The following is a 23,131-nucleotide window of genomic DNA, read 5'->3' on the forward strand; positions in this document are numbered from 1 at the left end:
TATATTTACCTGTTGAAAAATGATACAGTCTGCTTTCTATTTCTAGAGCTCCCATCCTAAGCATTTTAAGAACAGCTCTTATTGGCTGTTTAGCAGATAATTCCAGTCACTTCACTGAGTTAGGAACCTTCTTAAACAAAAAACATCCATGAATCTCCTCTATGCTTGTTCTCTTTTCCTCCTGCCTGGCAGCTTCATCTTCAACATGCTTTACCCAGCGTATCCACTATCCCTCCTCTGCACATGCCCAAACCCTCTCAACCCTGCCTCTCTAACGTTGTCTCCACACAAAGGCAATGATGTTCAAGCCCACTCTTTAGAACTCAGCCTTGCAAGGGTGAGCTGGTGGAAATAAATGCTATACTATTTCACAATTTAACAAGCTGCATATTTTCTTTGTTACTGTTAAAGTCAAGGATGATTCTTCCACAATGACACCCAGATGCTAGAGACTGTAACCAAAACACTCCTCATATTAAAGATGAATGCATTTGTACCAATAACTGTTTTCTACAGTCACTGATTTGTACCTACTAGAAAATGAACTGATTGAAAACTTTTGGAAATACTTTTTGTATGTCCAAATATATTAAGATCAGTGAGATTGCTCCAACAATTGCAACTGTATATTGACTGACAACAATATATTTCAAACCACAAATATTTTTATTCACAAAATAGCGTTGGTGCCCACCCCCCCCCCCCAAATAAATAAATAAAAATAACAAAATACATTTACGAATACATTTACCCTTTAAAATATTAAAACTGATATAATATAAAAACTGAAAAACTGAAAACTATTAATCCTGAAAAATGTTATCTTACCAGTGAAAAGTATTAACATTCAATTTTTGTGTAAAATCTGTGAAATTTGAACGAGTTTTATTTGTAACATGGATTCATTCTTTCTGAAGAAAGCACTCCGTCCGGTACTGTGTTGATTCACTAGAGGGCACTAATCCAAGGTAGCGGATAGTATGGGAACAACTTGCGAGAGGAGGCCATTCACTAGCCTGTTTTAGCTACACACACCTAGCTACTCTTAGCTAGCCGGCGGCTAACCAGCGAGCTAAAACATCAGTTTGTCTTAATGTCGCCTGTCTTACCAAGTGATGGCAAGAGAACAGTGTTCACAAATCGAAGCTGGTGAGTACTGACCGCTGCTTTAATTCGCGACTAAATATTTTGCATTTACACTGTTTCCAGTTGTGTGCCAGGTAGCGAGCTAATTAACCGAGCGCAGCCCGGAGCTGGCTAACGCTAGCTCCGCTCAATAGCTACTTCAGTTAGTACCAAGCTCATTTACTGTTTTTCTTTTCAGAACTCTATTACCTCATTGCCAGATTTCTGCAGTCTGGACCATGTAAAAAAGCCGCAAAGGTAATACCCTACGATAAACAAAAAAGCAAGTCGTACTGGTTAAAAATCGTCTAAATAAGTAGGTTTGTTAGCATCCGTTGCTAACTGTGTCTCTGTGTTGTTAGATCCTGATCGAGGAGCTGGAGGAGTATGAGGTAGGTTCAGCTGAACCTTTCTGAGTTTATTTTCATGTGCGGTTTCCGTAGTGATGCCCATCTTGACGCTTTTTGGGGCCAGCTTTTTAGTAGTTTTGATCGATGCTAAATAAAGGAGCGCGATTCCCTGCCGGGACGAGCCTCGCAATTTTGTGTCCTCTCTGATATCGTCTCTTTTAACTTTAGTTGGTCCCGCAACGATGGAGTTGGGACGGGAAGAAATACAAACGGAACTTCCAAGATTGGGTGAGTGTGAATAGTCATTAATAACTTTTTAATAATATGGATCTTTTTATTCCGCTTTCGGTTGACAATAACCTTTCCGTGGATGTCAACGTTTTAATTCTTTTAACCAACCAAAACGGCGTGTTTTCAGCATGTTTGTATTTATTTTAACCTATTTAACAATCCATATTAGTGCAGGCCTGTTGATAAATAACTATATACAGGCTATGCTATTGTGTGGGCTAGTGGGCGGAGAATGAAGATAAGAGCCGATAGTGATAGGCTGAACTAGATCCAGCGCCGTGTCAGTCTTCTTTTGGAGCCAATGATATCGCAGTTGCGTTGGCGAGCGAACCGGAAGAATAGCAAGAAGCTCTTTTGATTCGCTGCAAGCTTTTCTCTCCCTCCTCTTTCTCTACCTCTCCCTCCCGTTCCCTTGATTGTTTTCCAACTATCTGCATGACAAAACCATGCACACATTATGATATCAGGCAGCAATAAACAGGAAGAGGAAAATGAAACAGTTGCAGGCTACTTATGTGTGATTGCAGAGCTGTTTGGATTGGATCTTTCTTGCCTGTATTGAAAATGAGTCAGTTAATGTTATAATCACCTTAAATTACAGAAAGTGAGGCTCGTGTTTTGTTTTTTCTCATTTGCAGTGGTAACCAGCATGCAGAACATTTTGTTTCACCATGTTCTGTTGTTGGTTATTTAAAAATAGTCGTTTCTTCAGTGATCAGTTAGCTGATCAATTCAGTTCAGTTGGTTTTTCAGGATTATGCCATTGTCTAGAGTCGTTTAAATTAACATAACAGTTTATTTTAGCACCCGTAACAATGCAGCTGATGTAATCGTGTGTTGTTTTGTTATTTGTTGTATTAATATGTAATTACCATCGCTGACGTGTGCAGGTGGTGTTGAACCAGCACATTCCTGCAGACTATTTGCTCAGGATTTGCCAGCGGATAGGCCCACTTATAGAAAAGGAGATCCCACCTTGTGTTCCTGGAGTCCAGACACTTCTGGGGCTGGGAAGACAGTCCTTGCTTCGCACCAGCAAAAGTGAGCATATTCCTGTTTTTCTATGATTTTTTAAATGTATTTATTTTGTGCTTTTCATTAGTACCTACTCGGATTAACTCACCACAGCTTTCAGGGTTTTCCGTTAGGTTCTAGTACCTGGTACCAGGTAGAGCAGGGCGATATGGCCAAAAATATTTATCACGATATATATTTGAAAATTTGCAATAACGATATAACTGACGATATAATTGATGCGTGACAAAATACAACTCCACAACATTACTAGCGCAAAAAGACAACCTATCATTTATTTTCACTTAAACAAGAAGCTGGTTTTTATGTACATTAAAGCTTTATAAAAATGTAACAGTGCAAATGCAAATTCCTTGCTGAAAGTTTAACCAAAAGGCATTTCCAGTAGAAATAGGCTGACATATACTGAGCATAACCATGTATAATATCCACTGAAGTTAAAAAGAGGTGCTTTGCAACATTAAACTGCAGTGTGCAGTACGTATTTTTCGGACCATAAGGTGCACGGGATTATAAGGCACATTAGCAGTCAGATAAATCAAACTTTATTAAACTCATTCTTCTTGCTTCCTCCACTTCTGTACCATTGATTCATTAATGTTGAATTCTCTGGCAGCGGCTCTATTCCCATGTTGTTGCAGTATATTAATGACTAACCTCGTATTGTGGATGGATTATCTCAGTTGTTCTCCTGACTGAAGATTGGTCCTTTTACAGCATCCTGCCATGCGATTGCATTTGTCTCTAACCATGAGGAACCTTAACGTTAACTTTTATAAGTGGAAAAGTGTTAGTGTTCGTCCTTCAGCTTCACTGTTTATGTTATGCTAACATAGCTGTGTCGCTAGCGATCACGTAGCACATGATTATATACCAGCTAGCTCAACTTCAGTAACCCTACAAACGTCACTGCTGTTTAGTTTCCTGTCTTCATTTATGTTGGAAGTGATAGCAGAGCTGTACGTTTGATTTTTTTCAGAAATCTCTCAGTCAGAACATGCTATATCATGCTTAGGTAACTAGCGAAACTAGCGAGCTAACTTCCGCTAGCTTCCTGCTAGCTTCTAACTCCGTTAAATGTAATACATTTTGTTTTCATGGATGCCTGGAAGTTAAACTTCATAGTTACACCTGGTAAAGCAGCAACGCTGATCGTTTTTTATTAAAGATGAAAGAATTTAGACAGTTTTTAACTCTCAGTGATGCTGCAGTTTTCGTTTGACCTGAATATACGGAGTTTAGGACCCAGATTACTCCCAGATTTAAGGGCATCTTAGTCCGACGGCCGCTTGCATGTTCTGCAAAAAAATGTGCTTTGTCGTGTATCTGACAGACAAACACCAAACCAGTTCCACATCACTGAAGTTGCACCATTTTTACAAACCAATTCTGGTTCATCTGTTTCACTCAACAATCAGCCATGTGCGTATGAAAACAAAGGCACTGCGCATGCGTGTTTTACTCATATTCTATCGCGATATTTCATTTTCCTATCGTTGCCTAACATTATACCGGTATTACCGTGAACGGTATAATATGGCCCAGCCCTAGTACCAGGTACTAAAATAGTACCTACTTGGCCAGGGTTCCAAGCGATCTGAGCAGGTACTAAAGTGTGCATCAGACTGCATACCACCAATTGGTAGGTTATTGACGTCACCCAAAGAGTCATGAGAGTGTCTTGTTTGTGAAAATCTAAATCGCCAATTTTGAAACCTGGCAATGAGGGAAATGGTAACTAAAACAATGCTGTGGTCCCCAAGTCTGATGAAAAGCCACAGATTGAGCAGCAGCTATATTGTTGCCTTGATGTCCACCTTTGTTGTAGTGTTCGTGTTGCATACTAATTATGTCATGGGACTCTCGGACATGTTCCTGTAACAGCTACTACACACATGAGGTGGTACTCGATTGTAATGGAAAACCAGTCAATCTGAGGCGAGTCGATCCGAGTAGGTACTAATGGTAAAGGGGCTATAGTGCATTATTTTTGGCATTCATTCTTCAACTCACTGTTTTTAACATAGGTTGTAGCCACAAGGTATGTAGTGGCTCAGCTGTCGCTGCACTCCACCGAGGACGTCCACCAGAACCTCCAGTGAGCAATGGAAGTTCTCCTAATGTTGGTGTGTAAACTGTTTTTAAAAACATTTTTACAACAATATATCATTTATGCCTTTTATTTCCACTAAGCACTTAGACCCGTGGTATTAAGTTTTCAGTGTCAGTGTGTTGCTTCTACTAATTATTCGTATGTGTTTCACATCAAGTGTCCATCATGGGTGCTCGCCAGGCCACAGGCACAGGTCGTTTTGGCCAGGTTCTGCCGTCTTCCTCCTACCAACACATGAAGATACACAAACGTATCCTTGGCCACCTTTCTTCAGTCTACTGTGTGGCCTTTGACCGTACCGGTCGTCGAATATTTACGGTGAGTAAGAATTTCTTATTATTTCATCATCCCTGTCTATTTTATTTTAGTGATTGTTCTTCCAGTTGTCGTGCCAGATCTAAGATAACTACTGAACTCTTCCAAAACACAACATGGAGCTTCAGTTGAAGGTGGTTTCCAGTGGAGCTGTCTTATTAATGTGTTGCTGTCGGATTGGTTTTTAGGGTTCTGATGATTGCTTGGTAAAAATCTGGGCCACAGATGATGGCCGGCTCCTGGCAACACTCCGCGGTCACTCAGCAGAGATCTGTGACATGGCTGTCAACCACGAGAACAGCCTCATTGCTTCTGCCAGCTGTGACAAAGTCATCAGAGTGTGGTGCTTACGCACCTGTGCGCCCATCACTGTGCTGCAGGCTCATGCTGCGTCTATCACATCCATACAGGTGATACTTAAAAGAAAGTGCAGAGCCCTTTTACAACATTTGAAGTATCAAATAAAACTAAAAACTTGACTACATCATACAGGAATTAAATGTTTGAAAGCAAATTCATCTACTTAATGCTTTCACCTTATCTTGAGCACTTGACCTGGGCCTGCTGCTGGCTTGTTATGTGAAATGCTGCACAGTCCTTCCCTGTGACTAACCAACACCAACTTTCCTTCTCTCCCTCCTCCAGTTTTGTCCAGCAGCTAGAGGAACAACTCGGTACCTGGCATCAACTGGTGCAGACGGCATGGTGTGTTTCTGGAAGTGGCATTCGCTCACCATGAAATTTAAGTAAGTATTGAGGCGTCTAATGTGGCATGCTTAGTGGTTGCTTGGTGGTTTTCATTAAGATAACCACAGGTTCTGTTTTTTGTTTTTCCTTCCCCTCAGTGATCATCCAGTCAAGTTTATGGAGCGTTCACGGCCCGGGGTGCAAGTCTCCACTTCATCTTTCAGCAGTGGTAAGTGTATCTCCATGCCAGGCAACATTTTGTTGTTACATGATCTCAGCTGCTCTGAACACAGCTCAGTTAATAACTGCACTTTTTTTTTTTTTAATTTTTACTTTTGTGGCTCCTGTTGAAAACCAATTCCATCTCCTATTTTAGGTAAACTTTTGTTGCTTTTAAGATATTAACTTAACCAGGCCAAACTTCCACAGATGCATATAAGAGAATCTCATTTGAGTGACGGAATAAATGCTGCCCGCAGTTTAAAAAAATAGGGTAGTGTGTTTGCAAAATGAAAAGCATTTCATCATTTGAAATGGTTACAAGTTAACTAATATACAGTATGGCAGAACACTGTGAGGGTCATTGTTGTAGACTGAATGTGTTCTTCTGTTAATAGGTGGCATGTTCATGGCTACTGGAGGCACTGATCATATGATCAGGGTCTACTATCTTGGTGCTGAGTCTCCTATGAAGGTTTCTGAGATGGATGCTCACACGGTAAGAAACAGCATCTAGTCACTACATCCTGCTTGGTCCGCTCTGTTGTGCTTTTTAAGCTTCGTTCACACAACTTGTATTCTTTCCTACTTTTTGTGCTTTTAGGATAAAGTCGTGGTCGTCCAGTTCAGCAATAACAGTGACAGGTGAGTGTGCTTGCTCAAATCTGCAGGGACTTCAAATATTTTTTGTGTGTTTTACAAGTGTGCGAAGAATAACCGCGTATGTGTGTCCAGCCTAAGGTTCGTGAGCGGCAGTCGCGACGGTACGGTGAAGATTTGGCATTACCAGCAGCAGGAGTGGAAGAGCACCACTTTAGACATGGCTGCAAGGCTTCCAGGGTAAGAGAGGGAAGACTCGTAGTGTTTAGTGATGGCACTTCTGCCGCTATCATATTTCACGTCCGATGGGATGTTCTTTTTAGGAGCACTGCCGCCACAGGGGACGACAAAGCTAAGTTGGTGGTGACTATGGTTGCCTGGGACCGCACTGACAGCACCATAATCACAGCGGTGTCAAACTACCTGCTCAAAGTGTGGAGCACATCCACAGGACAGCTGCTGCACATTTTGTCTGTGAGTAGCTGAAGCCGACATTATCTGAAGCTCATTCGGTGTAAAATGGCAAATTGGCCTACTTGATTGTCTGTGCTGTCTCTCTGTTCAAGGGTCATGACGACGAGGTGTTTGTGCTGGAGGCTCATCCATTTGACTCCCGCATCATGTTATCTGCCGGCCACGATGGCAACATTTACATCTGGGACCTAACCAAAGGAGTCAAGATCCGCAATTTCTTCAACATGGTAACCGATCCTCAGCGAGCATCACCTACCAGCAATGCTTTGTTTTTCACCAGCTTTAAGTTCAATTTTAAATGTTTGTTTGCAGATTGAGGGCCAAGGCCACGGTGCTATTTTTGACTGCAAGTTCTCAGCAGATGGGCAGCATTTTGCCTGCACTGACTCACACGGCCATTTGCTCATCTTTGGTTTTGGCTGCAGCAGACCATATGAAAAGGTAACTGCTAGCTGAGTCTTGTTTGCCCAAAACAATCACCCCTATCATTTCCTCACTTTTAAAGGAACATTTAGAATAAATATTTGGACAGCACAGTGGATTTGTGATTACACATTTTGTTCTTTAATCATAAGAATCGGTGTCACCCTGTGGCGGCACGCTGTTCTTGTTCCCCTCCAGATTCCCGACCAGATGTTCTTCCACACGGACTATCGCCCTCTTATCCGTGACTCTAATAACTACGTCCTGGATGAGCAGACGCAACAGGCGCCACACCTCATGCCTCCACCCTTCCTTGTGGATGTCGACGGGAATCCTCATCCTTCTCACTACCAGCGCCTGGTGCCTGGACGGGAGAACTGCAAGGAAGAGCAGCTAATACCTCAGATGGGATACATGGCTAACAGTAAGCACAGATTCACAGGTGAAAATTCAGAAGAAGTGACAGATGGTATTTGATGCTTGATTTCTCCTTGCTTTACTTAGATGATGGAGAGTTGGTTGAGCAGGTTCTTGGCCAGCAAACGGCAGAAAATGGAGAAAGCCCGTTGGACAATCTCATCAGACAGCTGCAGAATGAACAAGATGAGCGTCAGAATGCAGAGCAGGAGGCAGAAGGGGAAGAAGGTGTGTGTTGTTGTTTTTTTGTTTGTTTTTTTTTACTCAAAATGATTGAAGTTTTTCCCAAAACTTTAAGTGTCTTTTGTCCTGTGTCCCACCCCTCTCCCAGAACCAGCCACGGCAGATGGCTGCCCCTCCCTGAGCCTGATTCTGCTGAAGGTTTCTTCCTGTTAAAAGGGAGTTTTTATTTTCCCACTGTTTGCCAAGTGGTCGCCTGATTTTTGGGGGTTTTCTCTCCAATATTGCAGGTGCTTTACTAGTGGTGCAACGGATCACGGTTGATCCGAAATAAGAACTGATGCCACTCCACGGTTCGGTACGCACGTGATCCGAAGACTCAAAAAAGGAAAAAGTATGTGTATGGTGCGTGTGGTCAGTCTGTTAAGCGGTTGTTATGGCCGGCGCTAGCGGTCCAAGTGGCGGAGCAGAGGAGTTTGCGGCATTTAAGCAGCCCTTTGCTGCCCAATCCGACCGGGCTAAAGATATGATGATGTGATGAACGTGCTTGAGCCACGCTATGATATCTCGTTGCGCATCCACTTCAGTGTGACAAGATCGTTCCAAGCATGTATGAGCATGAAAGGTTTAAAGTTATGGCTGAACTGTCCCAGGCATCTTCTGTTGCTCTAAATACAAATGGGTGGACCTCCAGGGCAACGCAAAGCCACGTGACCGCTCGTTATATCACAGCAGAGTGGTAGATTCAAAGCCCTGTACTGCCCTATAGATTACATTAGATTAGATGAAACTTTATTTATCCCTAAGATGGGTTCCTCCCGGAAATTCAGTTTCCAGTAGCACAGCACCGACAGAAGTTGCAGAATGTGAGCAGAAATATACCATATATACACCATATATATAAATACAGAGAATACAAAAGGAATAAATAGAATAAATAGGAATAAGAATACAAGGGAACAGCACATTTCAAGTATTGTGAGTCTATTACACCGTTGGATATTAACAAAAACTATTGCACAGTGAAAAGGCGCTACAGCTTACTTGTTCCCCCCTCCTTTTGTCCCCGTTTCCCCTCCCTCTCCCCTCCAGCAAGGAGTTAAACAGTTTGATGGCGTGTGGGACAAAGGAGTTTTTAAGTCTGCTGGTCCTTGACTTTGGGAGAAGCAACCTGTCACTGAACAGACTCCTCTGGTTGTTTATGGCCGTGTGCAGAGGATGCCCAGCATGGTCCATAATGTCCATATTGCACCTTAATTTGTTTTTATATAAGTGCGTGGAATGAGTCTTCAGTTGAATGTTTTTTAATAGGCTAAAAATACTTATAAGTAAATGGCGAGTCGAATTTTTGTCTTTTTCCCCCCCTATTTTTGCTGATCCGAAAATCGATCCGATCCGTGACTTAAAACCGTGATCCGATCCGAACCGTGAGATTTTTCATCCCTTGCACCACTAGGCTTTACCGTACAATATAAAGCGCTTTGAGGCGACGCTTCGTTTTATTTGGTGCTATATAAATAAACTCAAATTAAATCGAAGAGAACATTTTTGGCTCTTTCTCAGTGGCTGAGGTTATACTTGTGAAATTCTACTGTTTTTGCAAAACTCTGAACATAAACATTTCTTGTCAAGTTTTTCCAAAAGTGGAATTTGTCCCCAGTAACCTGTAATTATATTTAAAAGAAAAAAAATATAATCTTGTTTTCAGCTGGTGAAGGCGCAGAGGCGGTGCCCTCCTCTCCAGTTGTTGCACCTCGCAGAAGTGGGCAGGTGGATGGGGTGTGGCAAATGCAGCATAACGCCCTTCCCAGTCAGGTGGCCACCGAGAGGGACCTGCTGGCCTGGAGCCGCAGAGTGGTGGTCAATGAAGTGCTGCAGGGGATATTCAGGTGAGGAGGATGAAGGGAATTAGATTAGTTTTAAGGGGTTTGCATAGAAAGATTTGATTTTAAAGCAAGGAGATCTTTTTTTTAATTTTAAATTCAAAATGCTTTTTTAAATTTATTTTTAAGAGTTTCAGAGGAGTGCAGACAAGCCAAAGGTGACATTGAATGTTCTCTATACTACGCTGAGAGGAAGAAGAAACCAGTAACCTGTGCACCTAAGGTACGCTATTTTCTGCGTCACTATTGTTACGTCAGAAATCACACATGTGCTGATTCATTCCTGATATTTTGGGTTTCGTAGAGCGATCTCTTGTCTTCACGCCTGCGCTCCCTGCGGCCCACGAAGAAAACTCATAAGCGCCATGCCTATCAAACCCGGTCAGCTCAAATCCGGCGTCCTGGAACCAGGAGTAGAAATCCCAGCAACCGACGTACCTCTAACAGCCAGATGGACTCGGAGAGTGATGGAGAAGTATGATTCACCTTGTTCTGCTTGATTTGTAAAGTTACCGTGCTATAAGGTCACTTAGTAAACAGGAATAAAATCAGAAACAAGTGCTAACTGTTAGCAGTCATTCGTGTTATACTGAAGGTTTTGGATGTATTTTTGTTAGCAGGCAGAAGAACAGGTGGAGCAAACCGATGCATCTTCAGATGGTGATGCTCGGTGGCAGAGTGAAAGCAGCTCCAGGTAAATAAACACACTGATCAAGGAGAATTTTCAAAATATAGTCCGATCACCTGCCTGACGATACCCCGCTTTGATTCTCAGCGATTCCTCCAGTGAATATTCTGATTGGACAGCGGATGCTGGGATCAATTTGCAGCCGCCAAAGCGACCTACCAGGAGACCTGTACAGCCTCCAGATTACAGCAGCTCTGAGGAAGAAGGAGATAACGAAGCCAAGGAGGCAAGGACGAGGGAAAAAGAGAAGAGGAAGAAGAAGTCCAAGGAGACCAAACAAGTGAGCCACCTGCAGCTGCAGTAGTCACAGTAAAAGCACATTTTGCTAGTTGTCACACAACATGGCACGAGTATGTACTTTAACATGTGGTAAATCATATACACTCAGAAACCCACCTCCTCTCTGGGTGGACTTGATGCGGAAGAGTGGCTGCCGCCATCTTGGATTATGGAGACTGTCCCCCGCTGCTCTCCTTTTGTTCCACAAATGGGAGATGAAGTAAGGACTGACGCTCCTAATATCAAACAGGAAATACATGTTACATCACACTTTTTAAAATCATGATTCTCTTGTCCTCCTCCAGCTCATCTACTTCAAACAGGGCCATCAGGCTTACGTCCGGGCTGTTCGCAGAGCTAAGGCTTACAGCATCAACCCTCAGAAGCAGCCGTGGAACAGACTCAACCTCAGGGTGAGGCACAGTTTTATATAATAGCAAGTGCTGTGTATCGGCCCCGGCATGCTCCATTAGTGCCCAAGCTGTTTGGAGAGTCTGAAAACGGCAGCCAATTTTTGTAACCACCTGAAAGCGGTAACCTGGTGGTCTCACTCACTTTGCACTGCTCTCAGACCTGAGCAAAAATTAGCAAGCCTCTAAGCTCTCTGCTGAGTCCCCCTTCAACCCCGGTAGTTCACCACAATCTGCTGCTGTTTTTGTAAATGAAAACAACTTGAATCTCTTGAAACACAATATACAGAATGCCACAGTAATCCTTCCTTACAGGAGTTTGTACAGCTGCATTGACCTCCTTTTCTCTTCTTCCGCCTCAGGATCAGGAATCTGTGAAAGTGGTTGGAATTAAGTATGAAGTGGGACCTCCTACCCTCTGCTGCTTAAAAGTGGCGTTCTTGGACCCAGTCTCAGGGAAAATGACCAATGAGTCTTTCTCCTTAAAGTGAGCATGAGCAATACTTGTATATTCAATGTGATAAACGACTGTGACCACATGTATTTGACCACTTTTTCATTCCCACACTTCCCAGGTATCATGACATGCCTGATGTCATTGATTTTCTGGTACTGCAGCAGTTTTACAACGAGGCTAAAGAGCACAACTGGCAACCTGGTTAGTCACTCCCCAGCAGTCTCCTTCCTGTATTTACTGCTCACGTAAAATTGTAAGGACTGTCCGTCACCTTAGTTTGATCCTCTGTTCAGGCATGAGGTTCCGCAGCATCATTGACGACGCCTGGTGGTTCGGCTCTGTGGAGGATCAAGAGCCCCTGCAGCCAGAGTATCCCGACAGCCTGTTTCAGTGCTACGCAGTAAAGTACGTCTGTGTGTGAGCAGAGCTCGCTGTAATTTTTTAAATTTATTTTTTGCTGGCTTCATGTCACCTTCTCCACAGTAAAATCAGATAAGCATCTCTAATCTCATACGCAGCATGATCTAGTGGCATATTATCACATTTGTTTCATCAGATGGGATAACGGTGAGCGGGAGAAAATGAGTCCCTGGGATATGGAGCCTATTCCTGAGGAAGGTCAGTAATATTTATTGAAATGTGTGTATTATTTTGAAATATGGCGCTCTGTTACAGAAGATAAAAGACGCAGAAAAAAGTCAAACATAATCGTACCCAATAAAAGTGAAATACTGCACATTATGGCATTTCTATTGAAAAGAAACACATTTGATCTCATTCATCTAACAGCGGGGTAGAAACCCACAACAAAAACATTGTCTGCCCTTCATTTCCGTGTCCTTATTGGAATAACCATAGAAACCATAGAAACACTGTTTGTGTTTTTATTGAACTCTATTCCATTAATTTTAACCCAGAGAATTCTTTATAGCCTGCAGTGTAACTTTTAACTACCAAAAAAAAAAGTATTTTACTTCTCTCCTTTTTTTTCTTGGTTACTAACTGCTGTTTAATGTTCTAACACTTTTGTGGCTCCATCAGCTGCTTTGCCAGAGCAGGTTGGTGATGGTGTAGAGGTGGCAGAAGAGGAGCTGAAAGCTCTACTCTACGAGCCTCAGGAAGGTGAATGGGGGGCTCATACACGAGATGAAGAATGTGAGCGAGTCATTCATGGCATCGATCAGCTTCTGACACTGGGTATGCCTCCCAAAAGGATTGATGAAGCTTTGCGGTAAAGTACAATCTGACCTTGTTTTCCTGACCTTTGCTAGGTTTGATTTTATTTGTGTTTGTTCCCCAGATGTAGCCAAGGCGTTCGCATTACCGGTAAATTTGCAGGACTACCCTCTGTACTGCACCGTAGTGGCTTACCCCACTGACCTCAGCTCCATCCGCACACGTCTGGAGAATCGCTTTTACAGGTGAAGCATCATGCACTCATAAACCTTCTCTATGAGTTCAAAGTCCTGGTGTGTTAACGTCTGAGTTTCAACCACTGATGCGTTCCTCTGCTCCAGGCGGATCTCTGCATTAATGTGGGAGGTGCGTTACATCGAACACAATGCCCGCACTTTCAATGAACCTCAAAGCCCCATTGTAGCAGCTGCCAAGGTGGTGACTGATGTTCTCCTTCATTATATCGGGTAAGACTTGACAGAGTTTCTGCTGTGTTAAATTTACCGATGCTTTAACAGTGGAGTGACCATGATGAAAACAAACATTTCTGATGCCTTGATCCCGCTGCCTCATTCAGGGACCAAAGTTGCATCGACGTCTTGGATCTGTATCGTAAACTGAAGTCTGAAGTCAGCAGTGAAGCTGAGGTGGGTGTTGCACAAGTGTTTTTGCGTTTGTGTGGTTTGTATTATTAGACTGACTATAGGATTCCTGCAGATCACTGAAAAAGTCAGTAGAAAAGAAAATAAGGTCTTTAATGTTTCATGTTTCCTACAAAATTACTTACTTTATTTTAGGATGTGATTTGAACCATTGCACTAGAGATTAGCTTAGGAAGCCAACTGTATTTGTTATCCAGTAATCCATTAATGACCTGATGTAGACGTTGCCTTTGTTTCTTGTTTGATTTGGAAATGAAAAGGAAACATAGGCTATCCCAGCTGGAGATCACTGCATTACATTCACATGTCCCAAAAAGCAAATGGAAACATGGATTTTTATGTGGTTTTTTTTTTTTTTTTTTTTTGCAGGTTGACTTGGACGTAGATTCAGACACTCCAGGAACATCTACAGGACACCGGGTAAGGCAGCAGTTGATATTTGACAGGATTTTTAACCTCCCAGCTGTTGTCCCAATCTCAGTGACTTTCATTTTGTCTCTACCAGGGAGGCACTGCAAATTCTAAGAAGCGTGGTGTGGTTCTGGATCCGAAAGCCTGGCGAGGTCAATGTCGAGAGCTGTTGCGTCGAATGACAGCTTCCACGAATTCCGAACCTTTCAGGCAGCCTGTGGATCTCTTTGAATATCCGGTAAAACAATCAGGATAAACCTCCATTTGAAATAAAACCACACATGCCAGACACTTTTTACAGCTTAAAGTAGCATTTGCAGTGCATGCTGCAAGTGTAAAACTGAAGTTGCATTCAGGTGAAGCACTGTGTTCTTCAGCGTTTCTGCACTCTTTTTTCGTTCAGGACTATCGAGACATCATTGACACTCCCATGGATCTGGGTACAGTGTCAGAGACCCTGGCAGTAGGAAATTATGAAAATCCCATGGAGTTTTCCAAAGACATCCGCCTCATTTTCAGCAACTCTAAAGCATACACTCCTAACAAGAAGTCACAGGTGAGTAGTTCACTGAGAAATAAAACATTCTGTAAAAATGCTGTTGTTATAGGTGCAGTCTGAGAAAGCTTTGGTTTAGTGTTTACGTATCGCGTTCTTTTATTTCTAGATCTATACCATGACCCTCAGCTTGTCGGCCTTCTTTGAAAAACACATCATCTCCATCATTTCTGACTACAAGTCTGCCATTCAGAACGAACGGCGGGCTCGTCAACATCTCACTTACAGGAACAGATTGCACAACGGAGGCAGCTCGCCACCTAATAGTCCATCCCACAGGTACCCGGCCACATTCACAAACCTAGACGCACCGTGTTATCAGATTATATTTTTCACTCAGGCCCATCAAAGTGTCTGCAGCTTCTGAAAGCATCTCAGAAGTGCCGTACTGAAATAAAGAAATGTTTTCTCTTTAATATCATTTCAAGGTGTCGTGGTTGGAAAAACGATTCCAGAAACTGCTGAAAGTTGCAGGCACCCTGTCGTTGTTTATATTTATTATTGTGTTGTTAATAGGGATGGGTATTGATAAGATTTTCACGATTCCAATTCCATTTTCGATTCTGTTTAACGATTTGATTCTTTATCGATTCCTTTTTTTTTTTTTTTTAAAAAGGAGAACACTAAGGTCGATTAGCTTAGAACTTTGTTTTATATCTTCTCTTTGAACAAGATAGAAATTTAGGAGTAACATGGCCTTACAAACCCAACAGTGAGATCTTAAGAGATCCACAGCCTACGGCTCTTCAATGGGTGTCACAGGGTCCCCAGGAAAAAAAAAATTGTAAATGTAAAATAATAAAATAAATATTCTTCTGTAGCAATAACAAAGTATAACATAAATTATTCAGTAGCAATTACACAAGAATATCCAGTAATGTCCCTGCCTACAATTAAACACATTCACTTACCTAAAATCGGGGGCATCTGCTGTGGCAAATGGGTGCAAACATCTGACCACAAACTTCGTCACTGCTCGGTGACATTCGTCTATCCTGGCCTGAAAGGAGACGCTACCGGTAGACTGCAGGGAGAACTGCCAGCATCTGAGCCAGCCAGACTCTGTCTGTCTCTCTCATCATGGTCACCTAAATGCACAGTAATGGCAGGTTTTGTAATAAGGCAGATCGCGCTAACATAATATGAACTGTTAGTTGATTATTTACCTGCCGCATTAACGGGAGAGGACGTGCAAACGTTACCACTGCTGCTGGGTTGAGATTCACGAGTCCGGAGCGGAATTCAAAACATGACATTCATTTAAGGTCATCGCGTGTTTTGTGAGCAAATGCTTTTGCATATTCGTAGTGTTTCCTCCCTTAGATGAAGTATCTACTTTGCAAGTATTGCAAGCTGCCCTGTTGTCATCCGTTCTCGTAAAGTATAACCAAACTTTTGAGCGTTTGAGCCGCTTACGCGCCGTGTTTCCTGCCAGGTAAATGACGCTCCGCAACGTGGTGACGTCATTCGGGGCGACTGGAATCGATAAGGGAATCGTTTGCAAAAATGGCAAACGATTCCAAGGAATTGAAACAGTGGGAACCGGTTCTCAACAAGAACCGGTTTTCGATACCCATCCCTAGTTGTTAACAATAATTCTGAACTGTTGCTTCTTTCTTGTTCCCCTCTCCTGCCCAGCTCAAAAGGAAAGCACAAGTCAGGGAAGGCATCAAAGCCAAAAAAATCCCAGACCTCAACAAAGAATCGTTCTCAGAGATCACATAAAGGTACGTCTGCACTGTTGTGGCTTTCTGTGCTTTATAGATCCTTCTGCTGCGTAGACTCGTGCAGTGAGCTGCTCTTAGAGTTGGTTAAAGTAATAGTTCTTACTCTTCAAAAACCAGAATGACCTCAGTTTGGTTTTAATCCAATGAAAAGCTGCAGAGGTTGTTTGTATCAAAACTTAACAGATGTTTGTTTAGTGTGAATCAAAGCGTAACATCAGTGTCATTTTTCTTTTTTTCAGCTTTTACAGATGGCTCATTAAAAGTGTCAATAAACACTTTTATTTAAACAACTTATTATATAATAGCAGGGGCAGTATGACTGAACATTTATATACCAGTATTTTAGAAGCCTTGCAGTTTCATGACACATCACCTTTAAAAAATAATAATTATAATAACACACATTTTATTTCATAATTGTGTCTTCACATAGCTTTACAGTGACTCGTTCTTCAGGACTGGATAGGATGTAGAAACATATATGTCTTGATAAACTAAAAAAATTACACAACTGAAACAAAAAATAATCTTTCAACAAAACTGGCATGTGTGGAACAAGGAGCTGCCTGTTCCACTCTGAGGTCACATGTAATGACACTGAAGTCAATATAAGGCTTCTTACTGTTGATGTTTCCTGCAGCAGAGCTGGGAAGTGCAGCTTTGAAACAAACTCTGTTTGCACCTTTCCTTCCAAACTTTGTGGCACAAATTATTCATTTGGAAAGACGTCAGTTAGTCTTGAGTAACGCATTAAGCAAAAGTTGATGTGACGCAAAAAGCAATTCTCTCCTTTGCTTCTTTTTTTCCCCCAAGGCCAAAAATGCTCCAAACAGCAGATTCTGCCCTCTTTTCTTTATCTTGCATCACTTTTTACTGTTGTTGGAAGTGGTGACTGTTTGCTGTTAGTTATGCTATGCTAAAAACAATTTCCGTTTCTGCTAGAAAGTTTGTTTCCCCCAATTAAGAGAGTTAAAAATTGTCATTTTAAATCAAATTCTGCATCATAAAACTGTAACGATTACTACAGGCACATCTCAACAGAGGTAACACGCGACACAGCGCAAGAAAAGTGCATATTGAGAATCCCGTCTTTTAGAAATGTCTGGAAAATTTAGTTTATTGAACAAACTGCAAACAAACAGTGAGTGGTTCTGCCCCAAATCTTTGTCCAGCAAACATCAACTGTAAGGGGAAAGCCGTACTCAGCATGGCCATGCAAGCCTAGAGGTGTCAGTCAGCCAATAAAATCTCCCGCCTGAGTGATGCAGGCAACTTTTCCCACCTTTAGCATGTGGTGGTGACGCTGTGTGGATACTGATCAATCTAAGGTTTTGTGTAAACTTGGCTTTTAGTTTTAGGAACATGCTACAAGCCAGTATTTATCTATTTATATCGTCACTAAATCTGTAGCAGGTCAGCAAATCATGGAAAATAAACCAGGATGGAAGAATTAATGAAATATCCATGTTAATCAAGGAGTTTTGAAAGCTTGGGGACATGAAAAAAGGAAAATATGAAAACGCTACCAAACAAAAGACAAAAAAATCTGTTTTCAGAGAAACTGAAGAGAAATGGTAGGAATGGCAAACAAAGTATATTTTCCCACTTATAAAACAGGTCACCATTTCAATTTGTCCATTTGGCTCTACTTTGTTTAGTGTTAGTTAGCTAATATCGAGGTTAGCATCCCAACAAAATGGTGAATATAACAAATGACATTCAGGCTCTCTGCATTATTTTTGATGGTGTTACCTGACTTACATACATTCACCCCTGCTAAAAGCTTCTAGTATCTTCTAATGTGATTAGTTGCTTCTGTACTCTCAGCTTTTCTGATGGATAATTGCATTGTGTCTATTTTTTTTCTTTAGCTCAGCAAAGCGGTAATGTAGCAGAGGAAGAGGACGTCCAGCCTTCTTCCCCAACTTCAGGGACGAGTGTCAGGAGCAGAAATCAAGGACCACATCGGGTGACCCGCAGCCAAGCAACTCCCGTGAAGAAATCAGGTATTGCGAGCAGTAACTAAAAAGCATGCACGTTTTCCCTTTTCAGTGTTTCTGCAAAGTTACGGTGCAGAAGTGACCCGCCGCCCTCTTGTTTTCCATCAGGTCACCAGAATAACTTGCACCTAAGTAACGGCTCCAGACAACGGCACTTGCGAGAAACGTCGCAGTCCGACGATGAAGAGGAGGCGTCAGGATCCAACAGCTCCTCGTTGGAGTCGTCCTCCACCTCGTCGTCATCATCATCATCATCCTCCTCCTCCTCCTCCTCCTCCTCATCGTCGGACAGCGACAACAGCTCTGACTCTGAGGTGGAAAAGTACGTGGAGGGAGGAGGAGATCACGACTACAGCAAAGCCCCCTGCCTGTCAGTACGCCTCTCAGCTAAGGGTAAGGTGGCAGCCTCAGAAAAGAGGAGACACAAAGGAGGAGAGGACACAGAGGCACAGGGACCTAAACGAGCACGACTGCAGCTTGAGGTAGAGGAGCAGCAGGATGAGGAGGAGGAAGAGGCAGAGGAGGATGAGGAAGAAGAAGAGGAGGAGGAGGAGGAAGAGGAAGAGAAGGAGCAGCAGCAACAGGTGGATTTAAAACATGAGGAGGAAGTAGAGGAGGAGGAAGAAGAGGAGGAAGAAGAAGAAGAGGAGGAGGAAGAAGAAGAAGAGGAGGAAGAAGAGGAAGAGGAGGAGCCAGAGGACGAGGATGATAACAACTCTGAGGTGCAGACACGAGCAGCAGCAGCTCCAGCAGCAGCTAGCAGCCAGAGAGGCAGCCAGTGTAAGTCTCGGCGGGTCAACACACGAAACCAGGGCCGCAGGACAGTTCGATACGGAGACGACTCGGAGGATGATGGCCATGGGTCGAAAGACGACCCTCTAAACCTGGGCATGTCCCGCTCAGGACGGGTACGCCGTATGACTGAGAAAGCCCGTGTCAGCCACCTTATGGGCTGGAGTCACTGACACGTCGCCCCTCACCCATCCCCTTTTTTCCAAACCTCAATGAAAGAACTGTAAAACATGAGTAACACATCAGGGATTATTCTTTTTCTTTTTATACAAATTTGTGTGTGTGTATATATAATATATAAATATGATTTCTCTTTTTATCTAAAGACTGATTATGACTCTCAAACTGATAGCCGGTGCTCATAAAATGTTGCCACGGATTTTTTTTCTTCCCTGGTCAACAGAGCTTCTGTTCAACACGGACCCTCTCCAACTGGATTAACTCACCTCGGCCTTACTGCTTCTCTGGAAGAGCCCTTACGACATGGCTCTGGTCTTCTTCCTCCTCATCCTGTGGTTTCACGTCCAGAACTTTAAACACTATATAAATTCCCCTTCTTCCCTCCAGCAACCTTTCTTGCTCCTGGTCGCCAAAGAAGGATGTGGAGATGCCAAAAAAATGGTGCTCATCTGTAGTTTTGTTTTGTTTAATTTTATTTCTTTTTCACTTAGTAAATCAAAACTGTTGTGGTAGTGGTCACAGCCACAGGTGCAGAATCACTTAAGGTATCTGATGTCAACCTTTCTCGTTTGCAGCACAGACTTCCATCTGATTGTGCTCTCCTCAACTGAGGACTAGCAATATTAGGAAGAAGTGGGTAAAATAAAATGGCAACACGCTCTTACCCCAGGGCATAAAATACTGCTGTTGTTCTTGGCTTTGTACAGATGTTGTCTTGAGATGGGGTTATGTCACATTTGGGTGCTTCATTGTATTTCACTTTGTTTTCTTTCAGTTTTTACTTGCTGGTGAGATTTGAACACCAAAAACTGCTTGGTTAGGGAAAAGATTGTTGTTTACACCTGCTTGTTGAAGAAGAAAAGTTTACCTGCTGTGTTTAAATGCGACTCCAAGCGGTCCATAAGACCCAAACTGTTTTGTATTTGAGTGGTAGACTGGTTTCTATAACCAATCACTACACTGTCTCCACCTCTTTGCATTTCTTTGAGACACTGGTGGTTTTGACACAACAGCAGTATTTGACGCCCTGGGAGCAGACGGAGAATAGATTACCATAGTAATATCCCTTTCAATGTCCTTGGTCTGTGAATGTGAAAGGAAATGTCTTTCCCCAGCTTCTTCTTGCTTGGGTCTTCTCTTCAGCACTGTTATTTAGATAGAGTTGGGTGCTGTTTTTAAAGGGTAAAGGTGGTGTATTCTTTCTTTCGGGGGTAACAAAGCCACTGTTTTTAGTGCTGTTGTACTCTGAGTGATCAGACCTGCAAATATTCATGGTTATTTCCGCAGCTCCTTCTCTACCCAGCCTGTGCAAAAGCAAAGGAATGCCCTGGCCAGCTCTCTTCCACAGAAATATTTATTTTTCCATTGCATTATACTCGGGTTACTTTATCTATTTCATACTTTATTAGTGATGAGGAAAAAGGAAATATTTGCACATTTATCTCCTCCATGTGGCAGCTGAGTAATAAAGATATTAGAGAAATAAGATGAAACCTCATTTTTGTGTAAGAATGTTTGAACTGTGCCAGCGGCACTTTCGATTCAGCCTCCCCCCCCCCCTTTTTTTTTTTTTTTGTTTAGGTTTATAAATATAAGTAGAAATCTTTTTCAACCTGTGCATGATTAAACTGAAGGTCTCATCTGATTGCGCTTTCTTCTGGTTAACAGCAGAAGTATCATCCTTGGATGACCGTTTCTTCTCTTTGTAGCCTGATGGGTTTCAAACTTTGATAGTAGATCAACTGCACACATGATGGCTTTCTCCATCACCCTATACAATCACTGTCTCCCCCCCCCCTACATGACCTAGATTCTCATATCAACACTGGATGCTATGATTCAGACACACCTTCTCACCCCTCCGTCACTGAGGAGAGAGGCAGGCCTCCGAAGTTATTGTAAAGCTCGGTTAGTGACAGATTCTGAGAGACGAAACACAAATCGGCGTCTAAAATCAGGTGTGCTGAGCAGCAGCATTAACTGGTGTCTTGGAATTCCTATGGCTCAGTGTGGGAAGACTATTCTTATTTTGATACAGTATTTTCATACAGTAGATGACGCTTAGTCTTGCCTCAAAGCATCAGATTAGTCAACAAAGACAACGTTCTCCCATAGGTTGAATAAGCTTAATGTGTTTTTTATAATGTTTTAATTGTGTTTTGTTTTTTTTAATAAAAAAGAAAATTAACTTCTCTCAGAATTTTGTCCCCCCTTTTTTTTTCTTTTAAAGAATTTTCCATGTCTGATATCTGTCCACGCTAAGCCTGCATAAGCTTGAAGGGCTACTCGCGCAACACAGGGACTGAGTCATCAGTTGTCTTAGTAATGGGTCGTAAACAGCCACCGAAGGCAGAGATTCGAGAGTTTCTGAACACTGGGGCTGCTGACTGTGATGGTAGGCAGTCATAAACCTCACTGTACCATTTGCAACTGCCTAACTGCATTAATGCACTGAAAGCTGGGGTGAGTCAGACAAGGAACAAACAAGGTTGAGCTGTGACGCACCGTGCTCCACCACACCTAGAAACTGCAGTGATGCTGGAGGATCTTACGATTTCTAACTATTCGGTGCATAAAGAGATAAAGGTCATTTTTAGTGTGACAAGTGTGCCAAACAGCAACAAAAAAAAGGAAAAGGTGACTTGTTATATAAAACGCCTTCATTCTATATCTAAATTGAGTCTTAAACTGCTAAATCCTCAAATGCTTATATCACGTGATTAAAATCTGATTAAAGGCTTTTTCTTTGTAATGTATAGCTGCTGGGTGAGTGCAGCACACGGCAGGAAAAGAGTGTGTTGGCCAGTTTTGTGTCTTCAGCATTAATAAGGTAATGATTAGAATTACATCCTTTAAAATGCAGCATTATAATTGAGGGTGGTCTTACCAAAATACTGTGAAAATTGGTAATGTGCTCCTGGAAAAGTATGAATTATTCATATAAAACGTAAATCCTATAGACACACCCATCAGCTCTCACAAGACTGATTATAGGTCCTCATCTTAATAATGTGCCAAAACATAACCTAGAGTAAGGATGTAGCATCCTTCAGGACATTTTTCTAATTATATGATCCATCCACCCTTTTTCTTAACCACATTTACACAGGTTAAAGTTGTGTGGGGCTCCAGCCAAATGTCATTCGGCAAATGAGATGCGTCCTGGGATGGGTTGCCATTCAATTTAGAATTACCAGTTGACCTCACATGCAGAAGATCCATAGAGTAGTGGTTTACACATTTTACTAACAAGGGGAAGTTCCAATTCCTGGAGGAATCTGAGTATCCGGCGTAAAAATCTGCCCAATCAAACATGCAGAGCTGCCACTGTGGCATCCCCTGGTGAATAAGGGGGAAGATGAAAGTAGCTGCATAGTTGGCCTGATGGAAAACCCAAACTCTACACAGAAAGACCACAGCCACCTGGTGGATTTGAACCCAGGACCTTCACCACCATACACCAATCTGCCTAATTATACTAATAACTCATAATGAAGCACAAGAATATTATTATTCTAAATGTGGCACAAAAAGTAAGGACAGTGTGGGGTTTTTTTTTTGCATTTCTTTGTTGTAACAATACTTCTTGGCAAGAAATCTTAAACCACTGGAAGGTCTGTTTCCCCTTAAATGGTGGCACATTTGTAAGGAAAATGCATTTGTGGGTTGAGCAGCAGAGTT

At 42.4% G+C, this 23,131-nt stretch overlaps 1 protein-coding gene across 2 annotated transcripts; it reads left to right on the plus strand.

The window, feature by feature from the left end:
• The first annotated feature begins 927 nt into the window (after window positions 1-927).
• On the plus strand, window positions 928-21,650 carry brwd3 (bromodomain and WD repeat domain containing 3). Of its 2 annotated transcripts, none has more exons than XM_085288613.1 (40): window positions 928-1,149; window positions 1,325-1,383; window positions 1,488-1,517; window positions 1,704-1,763; window positions 2,657-2,807; window positions 4,829-4,927; window positions 5,072-5,232; window positions 5,418-5,639; window positions 5,875-5,975; window positions 6,075-6,145; window positions 6,534-6,634; window positions 6,740-6,780; window positions 6,871-6,975; window positions 7,059-7,209; window positions 7,302-7,436; window positions 7,522-7,650; window positions 7,831-8,056; window positions 8,137-8,277; window positions 9,938-10,118; window positions 10,242-10,335; window positions 10,417-10,587; window positions 10,730-10,806; window positions 10,888-11,080; window positions 11,189-11,299; window positions 11,385-11,492; window positions 11,852-11,976; window positions 12,065-12,147; window positions 12,240-12,351; window positions 12,503-12,564; window positions 12,988-13,143; window positions 13,247-13,367; window positions 13,464-13,589; window positions 13,700-13,769; window positions 14,154-14,204; window positions 14,290-14,433; window positions 14,599-14,751; window positions 14,861-15,030; window positions 16,390-16,478; window positions 18,350-18,484; window positions 18,587-21,650. In XM_085288613.1, exons 1-40 carry the CDS (start codon window positions 1,116-1,118, stop codon window positions 19,441-19,443), a joined length of 5,406 nt encoding a protein of 1,801 aa, XP_085144739.1. In that variant the 5' UTR covers window positions 928-1,115; the 3' UTR covers window positions 19,444-21,650. The 2 variants fall into 2 exon arrangements, with proteins under 2 accessions (XP_085144739.1, XP_085144740.1); XM_085288614.1 differs by having other exon boundaries at window positions 10,733-10,806.
• The last annotated feature ends 1,481 nt before the right edge of the window (window positions 21,651-23,131 follow it).

Source organism: Mchenga conophoros, linkage group LG10, assembly GCF_057382185.1.
Source record: "Mchenga conophoros isolate Kocher_MC1m ecotype Shallow Benthic linkage group LG10, M_conophoros_male_GT1.1, whole genome shotgun sequence".
Classification (NCBI taxonomy): Eukaryota; Metazoa; Chordata; class Actinopteri; order Cichliformes; family Cichlidae; genus Mchenga; species Mchenga conophoros.